Raw genomic sequence first — 24,427 nt, 5'->3', positions numbered from 1 at the left:
CTCTTTTTTCTCTTTATCTATCCATCCATCCATCTATCTATCTATCTATCTATCTATCTATCTATCTATCCAAAAACTAAATAAATAAAATAAGAAAAAATAATTCTCGTTAAATATCTTATATTAGAAATTAGAACCCTAATTCTCCCTTTCTCTCTCTTTATCTATCCATCCATCCATCTATCTATCTATCTATCCAAAAACTAAATAAATAAAATAAGAAAAAATAATTCTCGTTAAATATCTTATATTAGAAATTAGAACCCTAATTCTCTCTCTCTCTCTCTCTCTCTCTTTTCTCTCTTTATCCATCCATCCATCCATCTATCTATCTATCTATCCAAAAACTAAATAAATAAAATAAGAAAAAATAATTGTCGTTAAATATCTTATATTAGAAATTAGAACCCTAATTCTCCCTTTCCTTCTTTCTTCTCTCTTTATTTATCCATCTATCTATCTAAAAACTAAATAAATAAAATAAGAAAATATAATTCTCATTAAATATCTTGTATTAGAAATTAGAACCTTAATTCTCCCTTTCTCTCTCTCTCTCTCTTTATCTATCTATCTATCCATCTATCTATCTATCTATTCGAATCCCTTTCTCCTTCTCGAAAGGTACGCTTTATACGTCGCGCACGGTAGCTCGTAACGCTCGATAAAGCTCTCTCGAGTAAATCCATCTCGCCGGTTTCTCTCCCTCGGCGCCATGTAAATATATCATTCGTGTTTTGCCGCGTAGTGCCACGTCTCTGCAAATGAATTTCCTGGAGCGTTTCCTTCCTCCTCTCTGCGAAGGACAGAATCCTCTCGGCGAAAGAGAGAATAGAGAAACGCCCAGAGAAATAGAGAAACAACGAGAGCGAAAGAGAAAGAGAGAGAAAAAAGAAAGAAAGAGAGAGAAGAAAAAAAGACAAACAAAAGAGTACAATCGCAACAACGTGCTAACACTATACGCAAGGATCAAAACGAAATGTACGTCCTTTTAGTATAATACAATATAAAAATAATGTTTTTATTTAAATAGATCTCTTTATCAACTCGTCGTCTGAAAGCATATTCAAAAGACTGCTGTTTACTAGTCAAAGTTTACTGTTTATCATCAAAGGGCCGTCAATATTTTTAAATATTTAATCAGTATTTGTAATGAAATATCATTGAATCGCGATCATTAATACTTGATTATTTAGAGTGAGCCAAATATTCATATATTATGCCGATCATTTATCTTACGAAAAATATTTACTATGAATTGATTAATAAACATATTTAATAGAAAATAAATCGAAAGAGAGAGAAGCGTATTTAAAATCACTCTGTAACTTTGATATCTAAAAAAAAAAAGAAAAAGAAGAAATAACAAGTCAATAGAAATAATTAATGTAAAACAATTAAAACCTGACAAAATATATGATATTTATATACACGTGTATATACAAATATCATATATTTCATCATTAATCGTCTTAATCCTCGTTATATATATATATATATATATATATATATATATATATATATATATATATATATATATATAAAGGAGATAAATATATATATAAAGGAGAATTCATACGAACAGGAATCAATTTTCGAACGATTACGGTTCCATCGTTAAATTTTACTCTTGGACTCCACGAAAATAGCTACTAAGAAATTCCATCGCAATCAAACACGTATATAGCATTAACAGTGCCTAGGTTAAACGCAGAAACTGCGTAATACCTTCTGTCTTTATTCTCCATACATACATATCATTCCAATTCCATGTTTTTCTTTTCCTTTTCTTTTTTTTAATTACGACTTTGCTTCTCTTAAATTCATTTCTTATCGAGTTTTCTCAAAATTAATTTTTTTCAACCGACACTGTTTCTTTCGACTTTTTCACATTCCCCTCTCTTAATATTAGCGACCAAAGCACATGCTCGGCTTGCCCCACCCTAGATATGCTTCTGATTACAACAATACTCACATTTTGATAGAGATAACCGGCGAGCTTAGAGTGCGCGTATATTGATATATATATATATCTTTACAAGATGTACTTACATACATATCCAATGTTCTTCGACGAAGCAATGTCGATATCGATGTCGATGTCGATATGATGTTACCGTACACTTTCACTTTTTTTATTATCACTTTCTTCTTTAAGCACTGTTAAACTCCTCATGATATGTGAAACGCGCGCGTAAAGTTCGGCATGAGAGTTCGTCGTTACCGTTAAAAAAAACCACACATGTATATATAGTAACACACGAATAGTTCGATCGGAATTTATCTTTTTTAAAAAGCTTTATCTCATTATACCAATTTAACAATGAATTCATTATTAATATATATAGACGGAAAGAGATAAGCAAAATATTGATTAGCATTATCCACGATACGATCGTCCACGCGAAACCGGTAGTAGACATGTTATTCGTGTTTCGATTATCGAAACGAACCCTCGCAAATTCGATAATCGTATTTTCTAGGGATCGAAGAGAATTGGCGTATATACATGTGTGCGAGTGTGTGTGTATATATATATATGTATATGTCATATAATATATGAATACAAATAATGAGGATCATGATAACGAAATATTAATGTAATGTGTTAATAAAATAAATAAATAAATAAATAATTGTACATAAAATTTGTTAATCTGTGACTGTCATTTGTTTAATATTTCATATTTGAAAGAAATTAATAGATATTGGAAAATATACAGTATTCAGAAAAAAAAATGATAAATGCATTGAATATAGTCTGAAATAAATAATTAATGATAATAAATATGTAGAATGTAACGTCATAGATGTCTGAACATAACCTCCGCAATGATGTCCGAGGTTGATGTTTTTGTTAGTAATTATACTCTCGTTGATCCTGAAATTTATCAACTTTGGGTTGATGGGCACTCTTGTAAGTCTTTTATTTATTATATTTGTATTATACGTACCGATGTTTTCAAATACTTTACCAATATTTCTTTAACAGCCAGTGATGCAGTTAATATTTTACAACAGCGTGGAATTTGTATGCAAACTAATGCTCCTCTAGATTTAGTTGCTTCCGATGTTCTTGATCATTATCGTACATATGCTTTGTTGGAAAAATTACTTCATACTCCTACAAAACTCGCTACCGAACAACTGGCATTTCAAATAGAACCTCAAACTAGTCAAATGCTTATTGAAATGTAAGAAAATGATTTTTTATTTACTTATGTATCATAAGATAAAAATTGTCATAGTTTAAATGTTTTTAGGTATTATGAATTTGATGACATTGTTGTTCGAGAACTACTAGGAAAAAAGTTAACATCAAAAAGTAGAAAAGACATGGATGAAGTATCTGAAAAGACTGGAGTTACTTTAAAAAGCTGTCGTAGACAGTATGATAATGTCAAAAGAGTTTTCAAAGTCGTTGAAGATTTACCTGGCTCTCTAGTTACTAATATCAGACAACATTTTCTACTTTCTGAAGATCTTGCTAAGTACATAGAGATTAATTTTATTTTTAACAATATTATTTTTAACAGGATTTTATATGTATATAATTTTATATATATATACATATATATATTTAAAAATGTACAGACGTTATGCAGCAGTAGTATTCATAGCTTGTCTCAGATTTGAAATGAGCAAAAGGAAATTGCAATTTCTAACATTTCCTGATTTGTATCATTGTGCAAATAGTATGATGGCAGCATGGACTTATCGATGTGTTGGATCAGAATATTTTGATACAGATCTCGACAGAGAATTCTTGGTAGAACTTGCAGAATGTAGAGTACTATTAGAAAATGATAAACATCACAAACAGTAAGTTATAACATGATTATTATACAAAATACATATTATGTAATGTTATAAATGAATGCTTTTTAGCTTGGTGTGTATCAAACTTAAACCCATGTTACTCGAACGTTCATATCAAGAGGTTGATACAAATTTCCGTTCTTACTCAAGAGCTATCTTAGGAATAGGCTGTAATCTGCATAGATCTAGAGAATTAAGATTTTTCTTTTTAGAATTAGTTGAAAGGTGCATAGAACCATGGAAGCAAGTTAATTGGTCACATACTGATCTTAGAAATTTTTTATCTGTGTATACGCAGTGTGCATTAGATATGGATGTGTTAAGGTATGAATATTTATCATTGAACTTTATGTAAATGCAAAACTTTTCTATAATTGAAAAATACTTTTTTTGCAGAGAAATTGAAATTAGAGATGCATTTGAACGCTACATGACAGTCGTAACATGTTGCTTATTACGTATGTACCACACATGACTAACAACCAACACTGAAATAACAAACAAAATAAATGTGATAAATATTTAAACATGTAAAAAATACAGAAGCGAAAGACAAATTAGTGATATGTATATAACAATTTATTACTTCTTTGTAATAAATAAGCAAATGCAGCATGTTAATGTGGTTTTATATCAATGGTTTACAAGAGTTTGGTATATTTATGTGTTATAGCCAAACTCATTAAGTAAAGGCAATTTGCAATTTCAAATATGGCAGTATATTCGTATTTCTCATATTTACAAACATATTATATAATAAAGATTTTCAGATAATACTTCCACATGTAAAAAAGAGATAAAAAGAAACTGCAAAGCATAATTTAAATATAATAGCACAATTTAGCATTGAAGAATATATATTATTCAATAAATAATATATTATCCTACAATTGATTTTATAAATATTTAATATGTGATTGTATTTTTCAAGAATATATTATTATGTGTATATCGTTCATTGTTTAAATATTTACTGAAACCTTATGCATATTTGTATAAAGATTGTATAATTTATTAATCCCTGTAATCATCAAATTAATGTGTGTTGTAATTAATTTTGTTTAAAATCCATATCTTGAATATTGAAAAGATGTTCATCAAATTGATCTTTCGCTGAATAATTGTTCTATTTGTCTTCTAGCTTTGTACTTATTATACGTATTTGTTTACGCATAAAAATTTTAAAGTAAGGAGACACTAAAAGTTCAATATAAAGGAAAAGGAAAAGAATTAAAGGATATTAATTGTACCTAAATATTTCTACCGTTTACTACTCTACCCCTAATAATTTATTTACAGCAAATACTACATCGCCGCCTTGTGGTAAAGCTGCTATTTCCAAACTTTTAGCATATGGCATAGGAACATCAGCACCTGTAACACGGATTACTGGTGCATCTAAATGATAAAAGGCCTCACCTATAAAGATAAAAAGAAAAAAAATTTATCAATATACATTAAATATTTAATATCAATTAAAACTAAATGTAGATATGGAAAATGAAACTTACTTTCTGAGATTCTTGCACTAATTTCTGCTCCTATGCCGCATTGTGGCCAACCCTGCTCTACAGTAACACAATGATTTGTTTTCACTATAGATTGCACAATAGTATCTATATCTAATGGTCTAAGGGAACGAAGATTGATTACTTCTGCTTCTATTCCTTTTCCAGCAAGTTCATTAGCTGCTTCAAGAGCTTGTTCAACAGCCTTGGAATGTGCTATTAAAGTAACATGATTTCCAACACGTTCTATTTTTGCTTTACCTATAGGTAAAAGGAAATCTTTATCCAAAGCTTGGTCAGACATAGGATACTGAACTCCATAAAGGATCTCATTTTCCAGTACAACAACTGGATCAGGATCTCTTATAGCAGCTTTTAATAAACCTTTCGCATCTTCACTATTATAAGGCGAAACCACTTTTAAACCAGGACAATGACTATACCAAGCACCAAAACACTGAGAATGTTGAGCTGCTACACCTGCAGCTGCACCATTTGGACCACGAAAAACAATAGGTACATTAACCTTTCCCGCAGACATATAAAAGGTTTTAGCAGCAGAGTTAATTATTTGATCGATTGCTTGCATAGCAAAATTGAAAGTCATAAATTCGCAAATTGGTCGAAGGCCAGCCTATCAAATTTAATTAGAATCAAATGAAAATGAAAAACATCTCATGCCTGTACAAATTATATAAAATAATTACTTACCATTGCAGCACCAACAGCAATACCAGCAAAACCAGCTTCTGTGATTGGTGTATCAATGACACGTTTATCCCCATACTTTTTCCAAAGACCTCTAGAAACTTTGTATGCTCCATCATAAAGTGCTACTTCCTCTCCAAGTAAAAATACTTTCTCATCTCTTTCCATCTCTTCATCCAGGGCAGAATTCAAAGCATCTCTTACAGTCATCTATAAATACATGATTATATAAATATATTAATATGACTTAATAAATGAAAATGTTTGAGCATAAAGCTAGCATATCAGTTATAACATCCAAAGGAATCTAAGGAGTTCTTTTATCAGCGCAAAATGAATGTTACATCGTTGGAAATAAAAATGTGTGACCTTCTCTGTCCTTGGACAAGCAATACTGTTAGATAATCATTATTTACATAAATAACAAATTTCAAAACTATTATCGTTAGAATTATTATGGAAAAGAGTCCTACAATTAAAATAGCTGTAGTTTTAGCGATATACGAGATATCTTTAAATATAAAGATATCTTAAACGTAAATTGAAGGTTATGTTTTAACAATATGTAAAATATGAAAGAAATAATGAACCTGTTGTGCTGGCGCACATTTTGATGTCGAAAACGATCGTCGTGCGATCCCTCTCAAAGCCGTCTAAAAAAAGAAAAAAAAAGAACAATGATTAGTGAAATACTTTCGTTATTCAAATAGCTGACGTCAAATGTTTCTTACTACTTGAATCATGTGTGCCTTGTCGAAGTCTTGTATTTACCGTAAGCATTATTAGGCCTTCTAAATGGAACAAACGAGCTCGAGTGAGACAGCACTGACTATTGTCACGATCGTTATACGTTCCTCTTGCACCTCGTGTCTTTCGTCGGGGGTCTCTAAATCAGGATTCCAATTATTTTTTCACTACTCCACCAGAAACATGAACGTAATGTATGTATTAATGAAGCCAAGGTCGCCATGGGGCCGATACTTATGAAATACTTAGATGTGTTCGTAAAACGATACCAATGATTTGAAAACGAATAATCAGTGATTGTTAAGAACATGTAGGGAATTGTTTTTGATTCCAACATGTGTAATCAAAAGTTACTAATTGTGACCCTAAACCAATTTTATCCGAAGATATACGACAGTACCCACTCTATTTAATACTGTTTCTGTTCGCTATATTTCATGCTTGAATTTAAAACAATTGGATATGATGCTTTGTCGCTAATCTTATAAAAACATAGTTCGTGTGTCGCATAGATTTTCTAACCTAAAAAAAGCATTATGTACAATATTATGTATAAAACATCGTGAGCATCAATAATATTATAATCTTTATCATGACAGAACAAGGTATAGAATTAGTATATATTTGATTATTAAAGTTTAATATTTTCTTGATTTGGTCATACTTGACGTAATCATTATAATTTTATGTCATTTTTAGATTTCTTTTTACATGTAAAACCTTTCTATACATATGTAATGACAGCCTCGAAATACCAATAGTATTGTTAAGATTATTATATTTTATTTGTATATAGAATAATTATTTTTTATTGTTTTTATTTTATTCTTGACAGAAATAATGCCAGATATTGAAATGGACGAAACTAGTGATGCAGATAGTGGTGATGATTGGAGTGAAACTAATGAGGATATTCAAACTATTATATGTCTTTTTTGTAAGGATACTACAGATGGAATAACAAATGCATTGAAGCATCTTGAAGTGCTTCATAATTTTGCTTTAAGAAATTTTATAACAAAGCATTCTCTCGATTCATATTCGTATATAAAATTGATCAATTTTATTCGTCAAAAGAACATTCAACCTGAACAATTAAATACTTTATGTATAAAAGATTGGCAGGACGATGAATATTTATATCCTGTTATAGAGGATGATCCATTGTTAATGTATGGTAAGTTATAAAGAATCTATAATGTCAGTATGTTGTTGGCTAATTGTATATTAAAATCAAAATTAATGTATAGCAGTCGTTTGTAATTTGATCTGTAAAATTGTAACTCTATTATATATCTGTTTATATGTTTCAATGTGATATAGTAGCATCTTATGCAGTGTGCTGTGTATAGTTAACGTACTAATATTACACAAGCAATAAACAATGTATTTGCCAACATTTCAATGTTAATTAATCAATCATAGATTTGATATAATATATTATATGTATAGGAAAATGATGCATGCAAATGTTATACAAATATGTACCAAATTATGTTATATAAATTCGACATAATTCTGATATTAATTGGCATAATATCAGGTGAGATTAACAATGTTAATAAAATGGATAGTTCTCAGAACATGCTTCTATGTGTACTGCTACTAATAAGTGAAAAATATTGGATAATTTAATTATTTTTATGCAATGCTAGTACGTATGTTTATTGCTAATATGCTAAACACAATATTTCTTAAATAATTTTTTCATTAATTCTTACAAATATTAAATTCTCACATAATAATTTTGAATGATAACGTTTTACACGACGTGTGCATGTACACATATACATGCATATGTCTGTACAAATATTTTTTTTTTCTTCTTTAAGATATCGAAGATTTAGAAAACAAACCTGTAAACACTATTAGTTACACTGTAAATTCAGAGAATGGGTGCGTTACTTTATCGGAAGCACATTTTGCTGAACTGCAAAGGACGATTCAGACACTTAAAGCACAACTAGAACAACGTGAATTAGCATGCTTTTTAGCTAAACAGGTATCAAGATGTGATCATTGTATTGTATATGATTTTTTTTATCATGCTAGATATATTCTTATAAAGAGATTCAAATTAATATATTAATACTATTTCAGCAAGTAAACGAAATGATAGAAAAGGCACAAAAATTAGTTTTGGATGATGAACAAGAAAATATAGAGGAAATAATTGATAAAAAGCGCAGTTCACGCACAGATGAAGGATATTTTAATACATATAGTCATTTTGCCATTCATCATGAAATGTTAACAGTATGTATATATGTTTTATATAATTTATATTATAGTATATTATATTTTATATAAAATATCTTCTGCGTAAGATAATAATATAAACAATATATATATAGAGATATAAATATATATTATATATAAATAATGTCATATCTTTTATACAGGATAAAATACGAACCGAGAGTTATCGTGACGCACTGTTTACAAATTCCATTAGATTTAGTAATTGTATAATGTTGGATGTAGGTTGTGGAACAGGTATCCTGTCTATGTTTGCAGCAAAGTCTGGTTGTCGCAAAGTTATCAGTGTTGATCAGTCTGATGTAATATATCATGCTATGGATATTGTAAGGTATCTTTAATGGATAAAAAAAATAAAATATAAATTTTATTTTTTTACATTCATAAGATATTGGATAAAAATTTAAACATGTGTTAATCTTAAGTTCATATCTGTTGCAGAGAAAACAATCTAGATAACATTATTACATTAAAAAAAGGTCGCTTAGAAGATATTACACTTGAAGAAGAAAAAGTAGATGCAATTATTTCTGAATGGATGGGATATTTTTTGTTATTTGAAGGAATGTTAGATACAGTCATTTATGCAAGGGATCATTATTTAGTTGCTAATGGTATATTAATGCCAAATAGATGTTCAATGAGTATAGTTGGAAGTGGAGATACACGTAAGTAATACGGTACTATTTTTAATTGATATTCATTTTCCTAATATTTTTGAGTTTATACAAGAAAGTAAGAAAGATGAATTAATTTTTAGAAAGATATGTAGATTTGATTGATTATTGGTCCAATGTCTATGGTTTTAAAATGAGCTGTATGAAAGGTGAAGTTTTGAGAGAACCAAGCATAGAAATTTGTAGGTCTGAATATATTATAACTACTGCTGCTGAGATTCAAACATTTGACTTATATACAGTCACTACAGATTGTGTGAACTTCTCAGCGCCTTTCAACTTAATTGTGAAGAAAACTGGATCATTGACTGCAATAATTGGTTACTTTGACGTATTTTTTGATTTAGAAAATTCTGTCAGTTTTAGTACTGGTCCAAATGCTTTACCCACGCACTGGAAACAAACAGTATTTTCTTTAAAAGAACCTATTAGCATAACTGAAGGTAAGATCGAAATTGATATACATATTTCTAACATTATAAATCGCAAGATTAGAAAAAAAGAATAATATAAAATCATTGTTATAGGTGAAATTTTAAGTGGTAAATTGATATGTCGCAGGCATGTCAAAGATGTTCGTGGTTTAATCATTACCATCCACATCAAAGATATTAGTCAAGTTTATTATATGGATTAGATATAATATATGCTTTTGCATTATAAGTTTATTCAAAAATTTGTATTTTTATCGAATTAATATTCTTAGTGTATTTATCCAACTTTTTTCTTGTTTTTTTTTCTCCTTTTTTTTCCTTTTTTTTCAGTTTTTAATACATGCATACAATAATAAAAATAATAATGTTTAGATATCATCTAGGAGTCACTGCCATCTTAGAACATGTTTTAAAACTTCTGTTTTAAACAATTTATACATTCCATTATGGATTGTATTGTATAAAATAATTTCATATATATTAGAAAAGCACAATTCTATTTAATTTTATTGATTCTGAAATTAAGAGAAGGAAAAATTTTCATAACATTGTACGCTTAAACAAAGAATAGTCATGCAATTAAACTAGGTTCATCATAAACACAAGTAAATATCCTTCTAAAATAACAGAATCAAGAAAACCAAAATAACGAAAATGAGTGGCCTTAGTTTTTCATTAGATATATTAATTAGATTACAGTTTAAATAACAGTTCTACTAATAATAATAATAATAATAATATATATATATATATATATATATATATATATATATATATGAACTGTTAATATATTAAGCATTGCTTAATTCTACCACCTTATATGCCTTAGCTTTATTCTTGTGGACCATTATTTTTTCGAACTATTATACATTTGCTATAAAGTTACTTTTAGTAATTGTAATGATATAATAATATTATCACAAAGATTAAGTAAGATAGAATTAAAGTAAAATATTTTTTAATAGCATTTAACATGTAATAAAATTTGCATGAAAACTTTTAGGTCTATTTCAATAACTTCTTTCATGCAAATTGTTAGGTAACATACTATATAAAAAATATTACATGCCTATCTATAAAATTAATAATTCATTTAAACAACATTATATTCTATTACAAATATTAAAATTTAACAAACAAAATTTAATTAAATAAATCGAAGTTACTATTTTAGGCATTATGAAACAATTAATATGATCTTATTGCAATATACTATGCTACAATTCTTCTTCAACGAAATTAAAATTATATATATATATATATATATATATATATATATATATATATATATATATATATATAATACTCCTGGGAAATATTATTTAATACAAGTTATTAATATTTCATAATTATAAAATAGAATGGAAAGATTAAGATTAGATCAGGAATCTGCAATTAAACTTGTATTTCATTATTAATGCTTAAATATACATATTATGTGCTGTTATTTATAGATATAATTTAATATCAAGACAACTCTGTAAAATATATTTCTTGACATACATCTTATATATCAGAATACAAGAAAAAAAAAGAACAAAAAAATAAATATTGCTACAATAAGATTTACAAATCTTTTTATTCTTTTTTTACTATGTTTGTTCTAGAAATAAACTATTATACATTTTCACCTTTAATAGTATTAATGATATAACTTTAGTTAAATGTAGATGTTTATAGTTCCAGCTTAAAAGCAAGTATAATGAAAAAACAGAAAGTAAATATATAATTATAATTGTAATGTACATTTGTTATTTGTACAAACAGTGCCAAGATTTTGTAATATTTATAAACTTTCATATACAATATCTCCATAATTGCAATTTTAGAGCAAACTATTCCATTTTAATAATAATATGTACTTTAAGAAATATAGTATGATAATTAATATTCTATATTTGTATTTATAATATAATATAAGAATCTCTCACAGAGAGAGAAATAAATCTTGAAAGGAAATTCGAAGATATAAAATATAAGTTTTGTTTTATACTTATTTAGTCATTAATTGTATATCATAAAGAATTATTTCTCAGTTCATTATTAGTAAATTTACATTTGAGAATATCTTTTAATCACCTGTTTGATTATACATGTGTAATTACATCCATTATACTTGTTTCTATGCCTATACTACTATTCAAGGATCTATTTAATTCTAAGAAAATGTTAATGCTAATTGTATATATAGACACTGTGCTTTTCAGTTCATATATCATTTAATGTTACATATAGTCTTTCGAATTTAAAATCTTAAATACTTATACTATATTACAAATTTTTAATATGATTTTTATATTTACTGAATAAAAAATTAGGAAGGCATATCTAATATGAAATATGAGATAAACTTGTTAATATGGAACTTTGCATTTTAAATTAATGTTTCATACACACAATGTATATTCTATATAGCCTCAAGCATCACTTTTTAATACTAAGTACAAAACTCTCACAGCTTTACTTTTAATAAAAAAATAAAAAGAAAAATAAGGTAGTATCATAAATGGTTATAAATGCAAGTGCATAATTTTGTATCAGTATTATTATCTTTAAGTTTCAAGGATACAAAAATTACTGTTTCTATTTGCAAATGTCTCTTTATAGATATATCAACATATGAGCTTATACTTCTATAACATTAATAGTATTTATATATTGTAGTGATTAATATTGATTAATTGTTACAACATATATATGTTTGTTTATATTTTTCATACAAGTATATATATATATGTGTGTGTGTGTATATATATATATATGTATACTTCAGTCAATATTAATCAACATTTGCTCAAAGCCATATTATATTTCTTTTTATTTACAATTCCTGTTTTTAATTTTTGTGTAGAGATCATCTTCTGCAAAGATGATATATTGTATTAAAACAATATTAACTAAACTTGTTGTGAGAATTAAAAATTGGAACATTTGTTTCAATAAAAATTATGACTTTGTCTGGATAATTGTAATAACATTAATTCGAATGAACAAAATAACTAATATATATTTTGATTTTTGAGACATGCTTAATCAGTTGAGACTAATTTTATTAACATATAACTATTAACGTTTAACAACTATAACAAAGTAAAAAATAAAAGAAAAATTCTATTCTTAAAAAACACACTTTAAAGTTTGATTGACAAATATTATTTATAATTATTATTTGACAAATCATTATGTGTCTTTATAATCAACAATCAAATGTTTATAAAATTGATAAAAGTTTTTGAGATCATTAAAATAATAGGAAAGGAATTTCAAAAAAACTGTACATTTAAGAACCTTCATTGACTTCACATTTTCAATTAATTCCATTTTTCATGCAGGCATTAATAATCTATACTGTAATATCATAAATATTATATATCACAATAATTTATCTTCGTTAAATTTCCAATGTAGGAAGATGTTTGAATGTTTGTGTTAAAGAATATATTATATAGTAAACTGCACTCTTACATATTAATTTTGAATTTATATACCATATGAAACAAAATAAATCTAATAGTTTTTGTGGAATTTGTTAAATTAATAAAATTGTACGCTTATAACTTAAATGAGTAAGCATACTGCAAAAAATGTAAATGAAATAAATTTTGATGACCTAAATTTTAAAATACTTTAAAATACTTCATCTGAGCAACAAATGTTTATATATTTAATACTATTGCATTTTATCATAAAAATGGAATTATATTTATAAAGATAATATTTTAAAAATTATAACTAATTCCATTTCAACAATATTTTCTATTTAATACATCAAAGATGTAATTATATCATAAAGAATATTTTATGACAATTTATAAAAAATTAATATAATGGAATTTTTATAAAGATTAAGTCATTTAAATGTATTTAGTTTTGCTATTTTTGCATTATGTTATAGCATATGTCCTAAACATGAATATTACTATAACAATTTATTATAAATATGTGCTATAAGTATTATATCTTGTACTTTGATCATTTTTTTTTATATAATAAACCATTTTCAACTATTTATTATTTGACTCAACTTCATTATTTAGCTTGAAATATTTTAAAAGCGCTGTTTAACTTCGAATTTCATTTTACACCAATCATGTTTTATTAATATGCAAATAATTGTGTTTGTGAATTGTAATTACTTTCTGCAATAAGTCAAGTAAATACTTTTATACCTACATAATTGTCTGCATATTTAAAGAGTGTTCTTATAATGTTAGGAAAAAATATATATGTGTGTAATAAAAGAACATATTCCATTCACTTACACTAATAAGATTCATTTTTGTCCAGTGATATAATGGAGTGAAATGTAGTTATATATGTTCAGTTCAGAAATATTTTTCATTTATATTTCAAACAATATTACTTATATTCTTACGTTCTATTTGATCTTATTAATTTTATAGATGTGGAAGTCTATCCACTTCACCCATTTCAGTAAAAGTTTCATCATCCATTGTATAACTCAACATAAACTTTAAAGATACTGATTCCTAAAATAATTTAAAGATGTGATTATATCACTTAATCATGTGCAAAATAAATATTCGTAAGTTGTTATTGTATTACCTTAAGAGGATTTGCAATTAACATAATTTGTGTAATTGCTGATGGTGGAAGAAATGGATTATGTGCTGGTAATTCTGTATCAGAAGGAGGTTGAAGTCTGCACTTACATTTCTTTACATAAATAAATAATAACAAAATATATTATAAAGTAGAGCTATATATTAGAGTAAGAAACAGTTGAATTTTTATCTTATCTTTGTTTTACCTTAGGTACTACTGCTTGAAACAAATAATTGTTAAGTGGTTTGGTATTTTTACTCATTGTTGTAACTACTATTACAGAAACATCTGGTCTTGGACTGTCTTGTGCAAAATGAAGTATTACTGAAATACCATTTTTTTCTTCTATCACTGTTATAGGTGGATTTGTACCTATGTAAACAGATTCATATGCATTTATAATGTAAATATATACATTAATTGATTTTAAATATTTCTATCTACCTGGTTTAATATCTTGAAGATTTACATTAATATCAGTTAGAGACTTGATTGCTGGTTCAGAGTTAACAGTTAATGCTGGCGCGTCATTTACTTTCGTCAATATGTTTTCTTCATCTGCTTCAATGTTTTTACTTTTGTTACAAGATTGTGATACATTGACTGTATTATCACCATTATGAAAATTTGGAGATATAGAATCATTTTTCATTTTTTCATTTTCATTGTTACTTGATTTGTCCACATTGTGCTGTATCATATTATTATTCGTAGAAGTTAAATCCATTAAATTGTGATTATCAAGTTCAGATTGAAATTTTGTAAATTGAGCAAAAGATGGTTTCCTATGATAAAAAAAATATGAAGATTACGCTATAATAAAATCATATTAATAAAAAAAAAAAATATATTAAACACATTATGTTATTGCCACTAACTTTTCATCCAAAGATGACTCTTTTGCCATTTTATATGACAAACTCTGTTTAAGGAGAGATTCCCCTAACTCATTTAATTCTTCTAATGCTCTGGCTTTACTATCCATTTTCTTCAAAGGTGTATCAACTTTAACAAAATAAAATGATAATGCTTATACTTTATAAAGTATTCGGCGATTAATCGTTTAATAAATGCACATACTTTTCTTTCCATTTTGTTGAATATTTATTGGATCCATAATCATTAGCTCTGGAAATAAATTATTTTTATCTGTGGTTAAAGAGAAATCCAGTGAGTTTCCAAAAGAATTGAAAATGTCTCCAAGAACTTCCATATCCGACTGTGAATTTGTTGCGACTGTATTATTAGTTTTATCTGTATCTGCATTCAAAGTACATTCAGAAATAGCAGCATCAATTGGAGAAGACAAATCCAATAATGATGGATCATTATTAATATTCGTTTTAGTAACTTTTTGGCCGAGTATAATCACAGCAGTATATTTATCAAATACTTCACCCAATGCATCATTTGCTGCGAGTACGTCACCTAATATATCACGCATATAATATTATGAAAAATAATATAAAAACAATTTCTCATTATTATATGAGCATATAGTTATAAATTGTATAAAATACTGAACGATTCAATCAAAATTATTAAATACATTATTATTTTTAAAAATAATGAAATATTTACCAAGCATTTCTTCATTGTCCTGAGTTTCGTTAGCTAATCTTAACATAGTGGGTTTTAAACGTTCACATGCTTGATGAAGTTCATTCATTAATTCAACATCTTCAAGACTAGTTTCTTTTTGATTGTATGAATCTAACATCTCAGATAATAATTTAACATTATTATGAACTGATTCCAATTCCATGATTCTTCGTGAATTCAATTGTACTCTTCTTTCGTCCTACAAGAAAATATAAATTGATATATTTGAAAAAAAAAATAAAATAAAATAAAATAAAATAAAAACATAGCCACTGTAAGTTTTTATTTACCTCTTTTACCATAGTTTTGATTAATCTATTTGCAGCTTGTAAATCACCAGGGTTTTTACTTTGTAGCAGTTTCTGCAACAACTTTGATTTTTCCTCATCCTCGAATATCGTATTTTTTGCTTTCGGTATTTTCAAGACTTCATCTGTATTACTAACAATAGGTACTGAATCCTCCTATAGTTTCATATTGTCTTAATCTTTAAACATTTGATTATTTCATAAGAACATTTGAAATAGTTAATTAATTTGACCAACCTCTACGACTCCTTGCTTTCTAAGCATTTCATAAGCCTCTTTAATTTTTGATTCCCGTGGATACTCTTTCGACCAAAAGAACAAAAGATGTAATACTTTTTGACGTACAGCTATAGGAGTTTTATTGCCTAAATATTTTGGCGAAACAAGTCGTATCATTTCGTTCAAAAAGCGAAACTTTCCAACTTCTGCATGGAAATTTGGCCCGCATTTTCTCATACAAGTATCTAATAACTGTATTAAAATAAAATAAATATATAAAATAAATTATTTAAGGAAAAGTTGATATCAATAATAAAAGTATACCTACTGCAAGAGCTTGAAGAGCTTCAAATTCATTAGATGATTGGATATGTGTTGCTAATAATTTACTACCTATTTGAATACCTTCTGTTTCCTTCATAACCATAACACAAAATGCTTCAATAGCTGCTATATCAGATTTCTGATTTTGTGGATTTGTAGCTCTTTCTATAAGATATATTTAATATATTTTATATCTTTTTTACAAATAATTAAATGTTATATATATTTAAATATAATAACAATAAATAAAATAAAAGATTAACTTTTAAATAGTATAAAATAATTCTTGTAATCATTTAAAAATTTATTTTCAAAGATAAAATAATTCTTTAATACGTACGTATCAAAGCCTCGAGACTGGTTGTCACAACATCCATTTTTATAATTCTGTTTATTTATTTAACTCTGTTATTACACTAATATCTTAATGACAGATAAAATAATACAATCATGTCATCTTGATCACTTGTCGAAAAATCATTCTCTGTCTTTCAAACAGAAACTTTAAGTATATAGTATGGAAAGTTATTATCGATTGTATATTTCTATTATTCTTCAATATTCTGTCATATCAATAAGGTTTGAAATTGTTAGAATTTCAATAATCTTCTTCTCTTATTCCTATTGTATAGTCATCGTCGATAGTACTTTAGTAAACAGCTGTTCTATCACCGAATCAAAGATCGCTAAAGTTAGATAGATTATAAGAAACAGAGCAGCTAATGTAAACGTCAAAAATATTACTACGACGATACACCCATGCACACACACGTATACAAATACATACACATTCAAACATTCCAACAATTTCAATTCAATTACTTATAACATTATTTGTTATTAACTTTCTCACAAATGGAGATTGCATAACCTTACATATTGTATTCTCTAATATTGTTTCTTAATCGATTATCGTAAAACAAAAATTCGAAATTATTTTCTAGTAGTTTATATTCAAGTTTCTGGTCATTCAAAGTTGAATATCCAGCATATGCTACATAGAAATAATATACGAGTTTAATAAATATAAAGATAAATAGAAATTTAGATTTTAACTTACCAATATTTTTTAAATGACAATCGAAAAGTTATTAAGAAATTTTTCAATAAATTTAAACAAAAGAAAACAATATAGCCCAACATATCTTGTTAAGATAGTACATAAGTAATATAGAAGATTGTAGTTTCTATTTTTATATAATAGTTATTATATATTAATTTAATATGAAATAAAAATTTTAATTTTTTAAATTTAGAAAAATATTACAATTTGTAAATTATTGTAATCGTCTACTAAAAAATATTCCCTAGATTTGTATTTCTGTTTAATAGGGAAATATGATCGACACGGATGATATAATTTTTGTATAAAAATTTTAGAACTTATCAAAATTACAAAGTTGATATTTTTTTAATCTTCTACCGTCATATAATTTATATAAAAAATTAATTTGACAACTTCTTAATTCTAATGAATTATAAGTAGCAAATGTTTTATTTTCAATGGAAATATACCCATAGTGTCACTTTTTTGTAAATAATTAGTTCATAGATTTATCAATAGTTGGCGATCTCATCAAATTGCAGAAATGAATCTAGTATTTTTTAGTCTTGCATCTTTTTATTCATTTCTGTATCAAATTTTTTACTTTTTGTAGTTTCAATAATCTTATTAATGTTAATATTAATATATTTAATAATAATAATAATCTCTTTTCCTTATTACTATCGTATTGTTAATTAGTTTTTAAAATATATGGAAAAAAAATTAAAAATTATTGATAATGTCATTAATTTTCTTTTTTTTTCTCTTTTTTTTAGATAATCGTTATAACAAAAAATGCTAATTCAAATAAAAAATAACATAATAATAATAATAATATATATATATCATATGATTACATAAAATTTATATTTAAAAATTGTACCAGAAATTCTATCAACCATTTTAGAAATAGTACAAATATTCATACAAGAATATCTTACGTGAATTAATAAGCAGAAACAAGTTCTACTTATGTCACTTTAGCAGATAACAATATATCAATTATAAAAGAAGATTCACTGTAACAAAGTAATAAAGTAATTCGATATTAATCCTTTGGACTGACTTTTCTGGTAGTACAACTTGCTGATATATAATGAACTCTGATGATAGAGTATAAACTGTATTTTTCCTTTTAGAATCAAATTAATTAAACAAAAAATTAAATAGTGAGACAATCATTATCATATATTCAATACATTTACAAATTCTCAACATATAATAAATTTCTGTTAATAATATTACATAATAATGCATTTGAGAGATAATGGAAGATACATAAAAGAGGAATCATATTTCAGCTTTATATCAACCATAAATCTATTCTAACAAGATCTTATCTAAAATTTTTTATTTTTTAATCATTCTTCAATCTCAACATCTCTTTCTTTCTATCTTTAATAGAATTAATTACTGTAATAAGTATAATACTGCTATACATATCCAGAATAAAACGTGCGCGCGTGTGCGTGTGTGTGTGTGTATGTATCAGAAATTTTGTTTTTCTAACGAATGTCAAAATTATATTATATGTTTCTGCATTATATAGGTGCCCTTACGACGTCAATTTTGTAACGCTCCTGCACGTTTATATTGTTACTACTTTGGTTCGTACATGTATGTACATTAATGGTACGTGATAGGGATTCCCTAACCTATATAAAGGAAAATGTCATTGGATATAAACAAAATATTTACTGTTATAATAAAACAATACAATAACAAAATTCATGATTAAAGTCAAACCATTAAATAGAGTCGACTTAGTTTAAAGGTATTATTGAATCGTTTACGATAAAGTTGTTTGTGTTAAATGATCATTTGAAGTAAAAATATACTAGACCATTATTGTAAGAATGAATGTTATAATCTTGAAATAATGACTGATTCTCTGTCTCTCTCTCTCTCTCTCTCTCCCTCTCTCTCTCTCTCTCCCTCTCTCTCTCTCTCTCTCTCTCTCTCTCTCTCTTTCTCATCTAATGTGAATGTGATTATTTTTCAAAAGAACGGAAAGATACAAAAGGGAGGCCTATAGAAAGGGAGACTCGACAAACTGGTGGGGGGTTCACAATGCGCCATTAATATACCCTAAATGTACCTTTGCTATACCTGATAAAACTTCAGATACATATTTATTACTTAGCAGTGTTTCGATCAACGTGGTTTCTGATTCAAAGTAGTGTCCATTCTTAAAAGTTCGTATAAAATCCTAATTTTGTATTATTTTAACCTGCTTATAATGTAAGTTGTATACAGATGTGTTGTGGCCACGTGATAGAAGACTTCGTATTATTGGTTGCGTAGTCACCGATGGAATAATCATTTCCTGCGCATGTACGCTTCAGATTTTGCAACAAAGCGAAGTTTCTCAAGTTACGCGTTGATAGTATTTGTGGAATTAATTAATGCATTCTCACTATCAATATTTGAAAAGAATGATACATAATGTATAAAGTTATGAATATAGCGTAACAAGGGTGTCCGTGGACTCTCGAATTCAGGTTAGTTTTAGTTAAAACGTTTCGAGAATAAGTAACTTAACCTAATGTGTGTTGTCAATCGAATCTTATTTGTACGTAATTAGTTGGCAAATAACTTTTGTAATTCACTTCTTATAACTAATTCACTTCTTATAAGTAAAATCAATCGATTTATTTGTTTTGTATTACTTTATTTATTTTAGATATTTGATAGTATCTTATTTAAATAACTTTTGATACTTTAATTTACAGATTAACATTCCAGTATATGTTGGGGCGCATTTATTCACGATAGCTGTACATGCTTTTAAGCCCTACAGCAAACAACACGACGCTACACCGGTGAGTTCCAACACAAAATATTGCTTGGTAGTACGGCGGACACTCAAAGCCAACTAACCATGTCTGTACAAAGTGTTGCTCTGGCATCTCTCACGGCCACCTATACCGACTCGGAGGGCGAAGACGGGGTGGAAGACGACCTTCAGGAGAATTCGAACACTCCCCAGGGGGCCGCCCCGCATAATGCCCAAGTCGGTCAGCCCCAGGCTCTCACCAGTCCCAAATCTGGCAGATCAGCCTCAAATAGTCCCAACGTTGCTTCCAGTGTTGGTGGCAAGTCTAATAGCAACTTGCCGAACGCGCCCACCTTAGTAACTGATGTAACATCGAAGGTGCAGAGATTGGTTTCATATTTTGATGATTCAATAGTTTCCGACGATGAAGGAGCTGTGCCGATGGTGGTTGAGGAACAGCCTTCAGAGAACGGAAGGCCTTCCTTGACTACTGAGCAGTCTCCCTCGTGTCAGGGAGAATTAGTTTCAGATGGAGAAACAGATCCTTATGGAGTTATAATACCACCTGAGCCGCCAGGTCAATGTCCACCGGAATTACAAGAAAAAATAACAAAACTTTTTAGGAAAATGGAGAGTGGTGGTTTAGATATGAATAAAGTCATACAGCAAAGGAAAGACTTTAGAAATCCATCCATTTATGAAAAATTAATTCAGTTTTGTAGCATCAACGAACTGGGTACAAATTATCCTCCAGACAGATTTGATCCATTTAAATGGGGCAAGGATTCTTATTATGAGGAATTGGCCAAGGTACAAAAAGTGGAAATGGACAAACTTGAAAAAGCTAGAAAAGAAAAAACAAAAATCGAAATAGTGTCAGGTACTGCAAAACGACCAAATAATTCTTCCAGTACAGCAGAAGAGGATGCTAAAAAAAGAAAAAGTAAGTGGGATCAAGTGGCAACTGGTGCCACTGTATCTGTAAAACCCACAGTTTTGTTGTCTCAACCAACTTTGACTACGTTAACGTCCTCTGCAACCGGTACGAAGGCAACTGTTATATCAGCTTTTGGTTCACTACCAAAGAAAAGACTGTAACATATCGTGTAAATTTATTGTAAATACTATTTGTTTAAAACAAATACTTTTCATGTGTTTTTTTACATTTTTTGACTTGAATTCACATGTTTACAACTCGTAAAGTGTACATCGAGCGTATCTCGTTTTATTTTTCTTACATGTGATTATACAGTACATCAGCTTTTGCGATATTATCCACTGATTTTTATTTCATTTGCATGATATAAAAGCGTAAAAATTTGATCGGAATTCCTATTAATCTTTAGGATTTAATGCACGTTGAAACTTTATATGATATTGATTTAACAACAGAGATTTCTTTCTTTAATGATAAAAGTAGAAGAAATCTGCGTTAAATAGTTGATATTGTATTCATCCTATAATCGGCCAAAACTTGCATCTGCGTTCAAATTGCACAACCAATAATAATACATTCTTGATTTTCAGTTTTTTACCAGGAGATATGCATAAATTATGTATATAAGTATCACACAAAATCTGTATCTAAGCATCACATCAAAATATGAAGTGTGATCATAAGATGTTTTACATATGAACCTATATGCTTAGATGCATATCAAATTATTCGAGGTTGTTAAATTGTAATATTGTGGTTCGTAGTATCAATGCAACAATAATATTAAGATACAGATACAAAACTCTGGAGTTACGAGAATTTTCTACAATGTAATAATAGGTAACAAGATTGTGTGCAAGATTAATTGCATTTTTTTGTTGAAATGTACTTTCTTATCAATATCTGAACTGTGCATTATACAAAGACATCATTGTACATATAAAAGAGAAAGTTTTCAGTACTTACTTACTCATTTCTGTAACTTATACCACATTCATGTAATCTTTTATAGAAAAATTTAACAGCCTTTCAAAGTAAACAGAAAATATGTATCTTCAGGTTTAATTATATATCCATGCAAATACATGGACAAATTGTACAAAATATTTATCAGCATGAGCTATGTGTATTTATTAATATATGATTAAGAGAGAGCAAACAGATTTTATATATCTTTGGTTTCTTAGGCTTATTTTTTCACGTTGATGCAAGTAATTGAATGTGGTATTTTATTGTAGATGTGTTTTGTATACACAATTATCTTCAGTCAAAATGCCATAGTATATAAAGAGATCAAAGTCCTATTTAAGACCTCTTGTGTGGAAAAAATTAGAAATTACAATGTAGAATGAGAAAAAGAATCTGTAAACTCTGCATTTCCATTTTGATCAGTAAAATTCTATTAACTTAATTGCCAGTTTGGAAGGTAGATGTTTATATCTTCTTTTTCTCTTAATCTTTGGTCCACCATGAGAACTATTGTTAATAGTAAATACTGAACACCAAAAAATTATTATATATGTCTTATAAGGATTTAATGTTGGCCTAAAAGTATTACTGACATTTCAAACATTACAACAAATGAATTATTTTACGATTATATATTTGAATACGATTTATTATGTTCTTTAAGAACTTAATGAGCTATAGTATTTTAATTTATTACAAATTTATCCTTTTTAATTTTGAAATATTAAAAGAGAATAGAATATTAATTGTTCAGTTGTAAATGATATCTTGCATGAATCTCTTGTACTGTCAGTTACACTTTCAGGCAGAACAACTATATTTTTTCAAAGTTGTACCATAAACCGTTACACCCACTCTATAATAAAATTATACTACTGCCGCGATTTCTAAATTTATAATAATACGCTGCAAAGGACAGTCATGAACGCGCTACAGTTGTTCAGTAAAAACGATATTAATAAATGTCGCATAAATTACTTTGTTCTATTATAATCACTTAGGTGAACTGTTTGTAAAGACACATGAGCTTGTTTTCAGTTCAAAAACCTAATTATTATTTGTATATTAGATACAAAGAAAAAAGAAGAAAACAAAACAAAAAGAAGAAAAATTAAATATAACATAACGATGTTATCAATTTACAATTTATCATTTATTACAGATAAAAGAAATAAAAAATTGTGTATAATCTTTTACTACTTGACTTGTAATAACCAAATACCTAATATAAATAGTAGATAATAATCATCAATCAAATATTAAACAGTATTTTCGCGTTTAATAATCAAATAATGATAAACTTATTTGTTTAGTAACTTGCTCGAATACGCGCGCGCGTGTGTATATGTGTGTGTATATATGTATGTATGTGTATGTAATAAGTTAAAATTGGCGGTGAACGTGTGATAACGTGCGATAACAAATAGAGCGCGACGTGCGCATGCGCGCGCACTGTTGCACCCGCGAACTTCGTTAACTTCCGAATACTTCAGAAATTTTAATACTTGTTATGCTTCCCTTCCTTCTATCCC

The 24,427-nt window shown here is 27.5% G+C and overlaps 5 protein-coding genes and 1 long non-coding RNA gene across 13 annotated transcripts; 3 read left to right on the top strand and 3 right to left on the bottom strand.

Moving 5' to 3' along the window:
• Positions 1–2,064: 2,064 nt before the first annotated feature.
• On the top strand, positions 2,065–4,772 carry LOC127070347 (acidic fibroblast growth factor intracellular-binding protein). Of its 2 annotated transcripts, XM_051008190.1 has the most exons (6): positions 2,072–2,914; positions 2,990–3,191; positions 3,261–3,488; positions 3,592–3,819; positions 3,886–4,140; positions 4,213–4,772. In XM_051008190.1, the coding sequence occupies exons 1-6, from the start codon at positions 2,830–2,832 to the stop codon at positions 4,289–4,291; spliced, it is 1,077 nt and encodes a 358-aa protein (XP_050864147.1). In that variant the 5' UTR covers positions 2,072–2,829; the 3' UTR covers positions 4,292–4,772. The 2 variants fall into 2 exon arrangements, with proteins under 2 accessions (XP_050864146.1, XP_050864147.1); XM_051008189.1 differs by having other exon boundaries at positions 2,065–3,191.
• A 301-nt stretch (positions 4,773–5,073) lies between these two features.
• Positions 5,074–6,953, bottom strand: LOC127070348 (pyruvate dehydrogenase E1 component subunit beta, mitochondrial). 2 transcript variants are annotated; one of them, XM_051008193.1, is made up of 5 exons: positions 6,804–6,953; positions 6,623–6,685; positions 6,036–6,242; positions 5,328–5,958; positions 5,074–5,235 (listed from the first exon to the last, which is right to left on the bottom strand). In XM_051008193.1, exons 1-5 carry the CDS (start codon positions 6,810–6,812, stop codon positions 5,087–5,089), a joined length of 1,059 nt encoding a protein of 352 aa, XP_050864150.1. In that variant the 5' UTR covers positions 6,813–6,953; the 3' UTR covers positions 5,074–5,086. The 2 variants fall into 2 exon arrangements, with proteins under 2 accessions (XP_050864150.1, XP_050864148.1); XM_051008191.1 differs by having other exon boundaries at positions 6,764–6,907.
• LOC127070341 (protein arginine N-methyltransferase 1) lies at positions 6,845–10,434 on the top strand. 2 transcript variants are annotated; one of them, XM_051008175.1, is made up of 8 exons: positions 6,845–6,973; positions 7,615–7,956; positions 8,612–8,781; positions 8,880–9,035; positions 9,182–9,369; positions 9,480–9,706; positions 9,799–10,158; positions 10,243–10,434. In XM_051008175.1, exons 2-8 carry the CDS (start codon positions 7,620–7,622, stop codon positions 10,350–10,352), a joined length of 1,548 nt encoding a protein of 515 aa, XP_050864132.1. In that variant the 5' UTR covers positions 6,845–6,973; positions 7,615–7,619; the 3' UTR covers positions 10,353–10,434. The 2 variants fall into 2 exon arrangements, with proteins under 2 accessions (XP_050864132.1, XP_050864131.1); XM_051008174.1 differs by lacking the exon at positions 6,845–6,973 and adding an exon at positions 7,126–7,384.
• Positions 10,435–12,500: 2,066 nt separating this feature from the next.
• LOC127070338 (ADP-ribosylation factor-binding protein GGA3) lies at positions 12,501–18,359 on the bottom strand. 2 transcript variants are annotated; one of them, XM_051008166.1, is made up of 12 exons: positions 18,229–18,359; positions 17,509–17,833; positions 17,173–17,333; positions 16,863–17,096; positions 16,608–16,781; positions 16,297–16,516; positions 15,796–16,143; positions 15,594–15,720; positions 15,160–15,500; positions 14,921–15,087; positions 14,716–14,826; positions 12,501–14,639 (listed from the first exon to the last, which is right to left on the bottom strand). In XM_051008166.1, exons 2-12 carry the CDS (start codon positions 17,543–17,545, stop codon positions 14,547–14,549), a joined length of 2,013 nt encoding a protein of 670 aa, XP_050864123.1. In that variant the 5' UTR covers positions 17,546–17,833; positions 18,229–18,359; the 3' UTR covers positions 12,501–14,546. The 2 variants fall into 2 exon arrangements, with proteins under 2 accessions (XP_050864123.1, XP_050864122.1); XM_051008165.1 differs by lacking the exon at positions 18,229–18,359 and having other exon boundaries at positions 17,509–17,927.
• Positions 18,360–19,375: 1,016 nt separating this feature from the next.
• On the bottom strand, positions 19,376–20,106 carry LOC127070289 (uncharacterized). Its single transcript, XR_007784455.1, has 2 exons — positions 19,960–20,106; positions 19,376–19,868 (listed from the first exon to the last, which is right to left on the bottom strand). It is a non-coding gene; the product is annotated as an uncharacterized LOC127070289 (long non-coding RNA).
• Positions 20,107–20,223: 117 nt separating this feature from the next.
• Positions 20,224–24,091, top strand: LOC127070288 (SAP30-binding protein). Of its 4 annotated transcripts, none has more exons than XM_051008024.1 (5): positions 20,224–20,389; positions 20,470–20,714; positions 20,946–21,035; positions 21,109–22,031; positions 22,517–24,091. In XM_051008024.1, the coding sequence occupies exons 3-5, from the start codon at positions 20,995–20,997 to the stop codon at positions 22,594–22,596; spliced, it is 1,044 nt and encodes a 347-aa protein (XP_050863981.1). In that variant the 5' UTR covers positions 20,224–20,389; positions 20,470–20,714; positions 20,946–20,994; the 3' UTR covers positions 22,597–24,091. The 4 variants fall into 4 exon arrangements, with proteins under 4 accessions (XP_050863981.1, XP_050863980.1, XP_050863984.1 ...); XM_051008023.1 differs by having other exon boundaries at positions 20,231–20,408; XM_051008027.1 differs by lacking the exon at positions 20,224–20,389 and having other exon boundaries at positions 20,474–20,714; positions 21,109–21,932.
• The last annotated feature ends 336 nt before the right edge of the window (positions 24,092–24,427 follow it).

Source organism: Vespula vulgaris, chromosome 18 (assembly GCF_905475345.1).
Source record: "Vespula vulgaris chromosome 18, iyVesVulg1.1, whole genome shotgun sequence".
NCBI classification, from domain to species: Eukaryota; Metazoa; Arthropoda; class Insecta; order Hymenoptera; family Vespidae; genus Vespula; species Vespula vulgaris.
This window is presented reverse-complemented; position numbering and strand designations above follow the sequence as displayed.